The sequence below is a fragment of the Montipora capricornis genome, chromosome 9, assembly GCF_036669925.1.
Source record: "Montipora capricornis isolate CH-2021 chromosome 9, ASM3666992v2, whole genome shotgun sequence".
In the NCBI taxonomy this organism is placed as follows: Eukaryota; Metazoa; Cnidaria; class Anthozoa; order Scleractinia; family Acroporidae; genus Montipora; species Montipora capricornis.
This window is the reverse complement of record NC_090891.1, coordinates 47,499,406-47,506,905: the sequence shown is the minus strand read 5'-3', so window position 1 is coordinate 47,506,905 and position 7,500 is coordinate 47,499,406. Positions and strand designations below refer to the sequence as shown.

Genomic DNA, 7,500 nt, shown 5'->3' with positions numbered 1-7,500 from the left:
AAAATAACCAACGCGAGTGCTACGCGAACAATGCGTGGTACGGTCGCTCGCAGCGATACAGTCAAAGAGAAATTAACGAATAGATCTTTTCACATCAACGAAAATGTTTCGTGTTCAAGTGAGTTCATTTGTTAAATATTCTTTCGTAATGCTCTTGGCTTCTGTAAAAGAAATGGTGGTATACGTATAAACACTAGGTTACGATCGATGTTCCCGAAAGCTAACTGCCTAGAGTTCAAGCCGTGAGAATTGGTCCAGTTCTCGAGGCACAACATATAATATCTTTTGAACGCCAGTGTTTTATTTCTGAACACCAGCAGAAAAATTGCCACGAAAACACAGTTTGCCGCGAAGACACGGTATGCTAATATGCAGCTCGCGTAGATTGCGTTACATATAATGATCATATGTGTCATGACAGTTGAGGAAACTTGCGGTGGAAAGACCTGCTGGTTCCACAAAAAACTCGGGCAGGGGAAGAATGCAGAGGAAGAATGAGAAGATTTACTCCCGGAATTGCCAGATTTCTTAGTGGAGACACAAATTCTTGGGCATGTACTCGGCACTGGACGAGAGTTCACCGTGAAGTACATAGTTTCTATGCGTGCCCACTTCCTGTACACTCAACAGAGCTAAGTCGACGACACATCCCAGTGAGGCTTTACCAAATATTTGACCGTATTGGAGCAACAGTTCCTGGTTACCGTGCTGGAGTTAGATGGTGTAACAGCTGTTCTAAGCCCGCCGACGAAAATTTCAAAAGTGAACGGGATTACAGTCCTCCTGAAAAGGTATTTCACCCTGTGTTCCTCTGCCACAACAAAGAAACACACGTGCATCCTCTGAAAAATACTTGTATTTAACGCTTGTGAGACCTTTTATGTGAAAACAGGCTCTTATTTCTCATGTATGACAACTGCAGAGAGCAAGTTACTTCGCATCCCAGACATCTCATCTAATACCACCACCACATCATCGTCAAAACAGGTAATGCAATTTAACCATTTTGGAGGAAACAAATATATATTCTTAACATTTTGAAATTGTCACTTTTCAGCAGCCTAGAGAACAATTGGAAAAACAACTTAAGGAGATGTCAATCAGAAATGAACTATTGGAGGCAGAGTTAGGAAAACAAAAACAAAAAACACTCGAAACTCTCTATTGTCAAATTTTGGAACGTGGGAGACTCTGACCATCGAAACTTGATTCACTTTTCTCGCAAATATCGAGGATAAAGTTAAGTGTTAGGCCTCGTAATCTCAAATATTTATGTCATCCTTTTTTCATTACTAGCTTCATCATTTGAAGATCTTGTTGGCCGCTTCCAGCTAGCTCTTTATCGACACTACAACAGTGGTGGGGAACCAATCTATGAGGCAGAGGAAATGGAACAATTTGCAAATACACATGCACCAACACTGTTCACGCAACTGCTGAATTCAATTACCAACTAGGCTCGATTATTAGCCGCTGTTTCGGGAATTGAGTCAGTGCTCACTCCCGAAATCAATCAATCAATCCCGAAGTCTCTTCTCAGGGAGGATGCCCGAACTCGTGTGAGCGGCGGATATCGAGCCTAATTACCAACGGGAATAGTGCTCAGAGCAAGGAAAGACAAGGGCTGCAAAGAAAAAGAAGCTCTATTGCATATAATTACAGTAACTACATTTCAAAGTCTTCGAACAAACATATACACAAGCACTTTGAATGATCGGGGTTTTTTTTAGTTATAAGCAACATTTTTGTAAATCAATCACCACCACTTAAGCATATTACTTTTCATGTTTAATACACGTAGGTCACAGAAGACTTCACTTTTCCAAAAACAAAGTGGACTTAATGCATTTAAGTGGTCTTTCGCTTACTGGGCTGGCAGCAGGACCAGTTATTGGATTCTCACAAAGTCCTAGAACTGTGCTTAAATACAAATATGACCTACACATGTAGCCTTGGGGCACCGAATCAATCTTTGTGAACAAATTGCAAAAGCAGTTGAGGTATATCTACATGTAGCAATGGTGTAGTCGCTCCAGATTACATACATGTATATAATTTTATTTCAAAATACTGCAAGAAGACAAAATGGCTTCATATTGTTAGTCCACTGGTACTGCTAAGGAAAAGTGTGCAATATTCCGTATTTTGTTCATCTTAACTGCACGTCAAGTTAATGAAGGATATAAATTTAGATTAAAGACCAATAAAATATCTTCTTTTTCTCTAGCTGAACTTTTGATAGACGATTATCATAACGTTCACGCCAAAAAGGTTCCAACAAAACTATAGTTCTTCCCGTGCAATTCACATGGCACCAGGCTTGGTGGACCAACAAATTCCAGCAGTATTACGTCCTCCAGACGTGTCCATTCACAGGCCTGTGGAGGTCAAAGTTAAAGGAGAAATTGTTCTTTGTTCCGGTGGTATAGATGAGCAAGTCGTGTGTAATAAAATGCAACAAGCACTGGTTAACATGAGAAAAACGTTCAGGACACAGCTGGCAGAGTTTACCCTAGGAAATGTCGTCCTTGACAAGTTTTTCCTTGACAAGTGTCCTTGTTCAAAAACTAGCATGCCAATTTTTTTAACAAGGACACTTGTCAAGGAAAAAAAAATGTCATATTTCTCCATTTACACTGCCAAGGAAAAGTTGTCAAGGAAAACTTGCTAGTGTAAATGAGGCTTTAAGGTATCTATCTCGGCATAGGAGTTTTCAAGAATTTCAATTAGTTTTGTTCTAATAGTTTTTTTTTTTTTTTAATAATTTCTGGATACGTTTTTGAGATTAGTTGGTATCCCATTCCAGATTTTAACACCAACAGGTGAAAAGACCTTACTTTGAAAGAAACAAACTTTGTTATCTTTCGCCCACACCAAAAAAGGTTAATTACCTGCCCCAGATTAATATTTTTGATAATGAAGAAAATAAGAATGTTATTCTTGAATATAAGAACTGCATTAAATTTCTTGGGTTATTGATTGACGAAAATCTAAGTCGGAAAGGCCATATTCATACCCACACAACTAAAATAAGCAAAACTGTCAGTTTAATTGCGAAGTTAAGACATATTGATCCTAATCAAACTCTTCTTAATATTTACAAGTCCCTCATTGTACCTTATATAACGTATAGATTCACTTCTTGGGGAACTGCATGTGAAAAGTTCTTGTCCTTCAAAAACGTGCACTCCGTCTTATCCACTTTGCTCAAGCAAGGAAGCATGCAATAAATCTTTTCCTGGAAGGAAAACTTCTACCGCTCAAATTCCTATATTATGAGAAATTTGTTAATTTGATGTAACTATGACATCAACACTAATTTTGCACCGATTAAAATTTCGAATTTTGTGGAATAAATAAATTTTCTTTGTAGAGGGGTTTTAAGCTAAGTTGAGTGGATAATTTAACCTAGGTAAAACACGGAGCCGGAACCTTAACCTTGGTTAAAACGGATTCAACCTGAGAACGGATTTTACCTGCAACATAGACACCGTCATCATTAGGCTCGCTCATGGGACCGTAAACCGTCCAACACAAAGCTTGCCTTTAGCTCTTCCCTTGATATATAAATTTGCGTCGATAATACCTGGTCGGTAACTTCCTATTAGGACGGAGACTTTTGATTCAGGGCGTCAACACCATCATAGTGTGGCTCTTTTTGACCCGGTAAAGGGTCAAGGGAACTTGACAGCCGTGTTCCGGCTCCTTCTTCATAATTCAACGTAGTAAGTCTAAAATCAGTTGTTTCTCTTTCGCTTCGTTTTTCTAAAAGTGCTTTTAAAGTGATTTTCATCATACTGTGACGATAGCCGAGGGGACTCCCTTGGGGAAAACAACAGGAAGAAAAAGAAAGAAAGAAAAATGCCAAACCCCTTAACTTCCCTCGATCCCGCAACACGCTACAATGTACTACCTAATTAACAACAATTTTATAAACGTATTTACAACAGAAGATGACAAAAAAAAAAAAAAGGAATAAACTAATCGTAAGCTAATCCTAAAATTCATTGAGTTATTAAAATTTAAGCTAAATTAATTAAATCTGCTTGAGGAAATATAATCGGCTAGTAGAGAAGAAGAAAATGAGGTCTTAGAATACAACAATAAAGCGCAAATTAAGATACGAAAAGCGAATGAGAAAAAATCCTTCTACCTTTTAAATATTTGAAAGCACGAAGAGTAAGGATTACATGTTGTTCAGTGTATGTAACAATCATTTATTCCTTTTAAGACAAGTCTAAATAATTCTATGTGTACAGTCTGGCTTGCTAAGCTTTTCGCTATTTGCAAGCCAGCCTAGTAATAACTTGAACTGTTTGCTGTAAATAGATAAAACTTGAAAACTTGAAACTTGCTTTCGATCAGTGTTGTTGTTTGTGGAGTACGGCAGAGAAATGCACTGAAATGCGCGCCGCAAGTGCTGCGTGATTATTTTTCTTTTTTTAACCAATACTATTCTTGCTTTGTGGCATTGTCGTTGCCGTAGCAGTCGTCGTTGTTTAACTGGTGATTCCATGGTTTTGCATTACGCAACCCTACTTTGCATATACCATCACTCCTCAAGCCCTGTCTTACGCATCTCAACACATCTTCTTAATCTTTGGTGTCATCTTATCGGTTTCTGTATTCATACACTTTAATATTAATTCAGACTCAACATAACAACATAGTAAGGGAACAAAGAACTGTACTATGCACTTACCGGTACTCGAACTCGCATCGTCCAGATCTTTAGTCCTGTCTTCAACACTACACTACAACGACAGACATGCTCAACCCAACACAATTCTTTTCATCTTTTTACCTTTCTATGATTGGTCAGTTAGTATCTATGTATAATGTTACGAGTTCGAATCAGTGTTTTCGAGGACAGGTAGCTTGCAAACTAAATTGAACGCAGGGTTGTCGGAACAACAACAAGAAGATTTATTCCAAAGTGAACGTAGTTTCCACGAAGTAAAACTCTGAACAACACGCACTCGATAAACTTACACGGCCTCCGCCAACTTGAATAAGCATTGCTTTTGTCGCACTTGACTAAACACGGCTAACGCCAACTCTCTTCGCTTTGTGACAAACTAGTTAAAAAACATCGCTCAGACTCGCTTGCTTATATGCTTTCACAATGAGATTCTAGAACTTTCTAAAACAGTGAACAATCCAATCATAGAAAGATTACAAAACACACCGATTTAGAAACGCTTACGCACAAACCTAAAAATAAACAAACTACGAGCTCTCGCGAAGCTTCTCGAAAGTAACGCTAGTCACGCAATGCTATTTTTCGTAACATATAACAACCAAAACTAATCCTAACCTGACCCTATTTTTTTCTCTAGGCTTAAGGTAGGCTTCAAAAGAGTTTCTTTAATCCATCTGAGTACGTATTCAACCACAAACTCTTAGCTTCCAGCCCTCATGGCTATGTGTTTCTTCAAGTCTTGCCAGGGGTCTAAAGTTTCATGACGTCGAACGCGCTCTCACCTATGCTGGTCCATTTCTCTCGCGAATGTTTTTGTTCGCGTCATGCAGCTCTCCAAACCATGTGATACTGTGATACAAATACTTATCATATGACCCGTACGGCCCCGCGCGCGCTTTCATTGCAAAACTATTGAGAAAATCCCCGTATGAGGGCCGTAGCGATGGCGCGAGCAGGGCAAGAAAAAGCCGTCCGGCCCTGCTAGGATCGCATACGGCCCTCATACGGGGATTTTCTCAATAGTTTTGCAATAAAAGCGCGCGCGAGATGCGAACTAAAACAACTTTGTCGCAATTGCTATATAAATCCCGACTTTTCGGTCAAAATGAGCGACGTCAGTGAACATTCCGAATTTTGTTACCCGGAAAAAAAAAAAGGCAAAAGCGCGGTGGTCATATGATAAAATGCTTATTGACTGAGTTAGGTCGGGCCGGACGGGAAAATATTTGGCCCTCGGTCATGGCGCACGGACCTCGCTGCGCTCGGTCCGTACGCCATGACCTCGGGCCAAATATTTTACCGTCCGGCCCTCCCACTCAGTCAATAAGTACATAATACGTACATCAACTTTATTTATCTCGAAATTCAGTGTAGGCTTAGAAAGTTTTATAGCAAACGTGACTAGCCAGCCAAAAAACATAAACTAAAAAAGAGCAAACAATTCCTTACAAACTTTAATGTATTTGAATGGATCAATCTTAGCATGCATGCATTTCCACAGATCTCCCTTTACATTAACTTGAATAAAGCGTTTCCAATTAAAAACAAAGAGAAAAGTCAGACGAAACCTTGGTAAACACATATTCATCAGTAAACTGAGTGAAAACTCCCGACTTTCAAGTTTTATAGAGGAAAAACCTAAACTGGCTCCGAGCGAGATCTACATCGCAATAATAAAAACAGAGCTCTTTTGAACTGTGCCATTTTTAATGCATATAACAATAGGTTTATAAGAGAGTTTGCGTAAAAAATAATGTCTAAGGAGTAATGGAGCCTTGAGTGATAAATTATTGTTCCAAATCTCTTACCTAAAGTAACAACAAAAAGAAACCAGACAATTCTCGGTTTTCACATGACGTCACGACCGCCATGTTGGTGGCCCTAAACAAAGAAAAGGCGGCCACGTTGGTGCCCCGACCAAATCCTCCGGGAATTTAACTCTATTATTATGCAAACGCTTCCTTTTTTTTTCGTTGAAAAACATGACTGTTGATCACGTGAGTGAAAACCAGCAATTGTAAATGGCATCACTAGTATTAACGATACAATTGTTACAATGAACAATATCTTGGTTAGTTTTCTTTCTCCTCCGATTGCACCATGATGCTGAGGATGCGTTCCACAGTAAAATTTAGTAGCGATGGACGTGTAAGAAACAACGATAATCAAAAGGCAACAAAATTGCAACGAGAAGTATGATGCTCCCACTTTAAACAAATTAATGATATCTGAGCGGCCCAGGAAAAATGGTGAAAAAGTGATAGCTGTAGACAGGACAGCTGTAAACCAAACACCCCCAACAGCTGCTCCAAACATCTTCTTTTTGATGAGGTGATGCTTGAATGGACGAAAAGTTGCGTGCATCCGCTCCAAAGAAATAGCAGCAAGGTTTGTTACAGAGGCTAGCGGGAAGAAATACGTCAAACTTGAAAAAACTCTGATGATCTCAAAGCTCCTGAACAGGTTAATCTTCCAAGGGTTACAATCGTTGCCCAATACCAAACTCTCAACGATCAAGTTGTATGTAACAAACATGTCTGCAACCGCCAGGCTGATCACCAGGTACATGCTACGCTTGCGAAGGATTCGCTCTTTTAGGTAGATAATGATTGTAAGGGCATTTATGGTCACTATAGCAACAGCTTCGATGTTAAGAACTGTCAGCCAGGCAATACACTCGGATGAAGAAAAGAGCTCCAAATTTGGAGTATCTGTTCTGCTTTGGTTATGAGAATCATTGGCCATCTACGTGAAGAAAGCAAACTACGATTAGAACATTAGGATAGTTTGTGATTGGC

The 7,500-nt window shown here is 39.3% G+C and overlaps 1 protein-coding gene across 1 annotated transcript; it reads right to left on the bottom strand.

The window, feature by feature from the left end:
• Positions 1 to 3,604: 3,604 nt before the first annotated feature.
• On the bottom strand, positions 3,605 to 7,447 carry LOC138017683 (octopamine receptor beta-2R-like). The gene is made up of 3 exons (XM_068864702.1): positions 6,911 to 7,447; positions 4,703 to 4,754; positions 3,605 to 3,822 (listed from the first exon to the last, which is right to left on the bottom strand). The coding sequence occupies exons 1-3, from the start codon at positions 7,445 to 7,447 to the stop codon at positions 3,605 to 3,607; spliced, it is 807 nt and encodes a 268-aa protein (XP_068720803.1).
• Positions 7,448 to 7,500: the final 53 nt, after the last annotated feature.

Excerpts from the sequence above, each read along its gene's own strand:
- LOC138017683 (XM_068864702.1), bottom strand. The coding sequence starts at position 7,447 with ATGGCCAATGATTCTCATAACCAAAGCAGAACAGATACTCCAAATTTG. Across the intron at positions 4,755-6,910 it reads ATATCATTAATTTGTTTAAA|TGTAGTGTTGAAGACAGGAC; the intron begins GTGGGAGCATCA and ends CTGTCGTTGTAG. Across the intron at positions 3,823-4,702 it reads CGATGCGAGTTCGAGTACCG|GGAGTCCCCTCGGCTATCGT; the intron begins GTAAGTGCATAG and ends GTTTTCCCCAAG.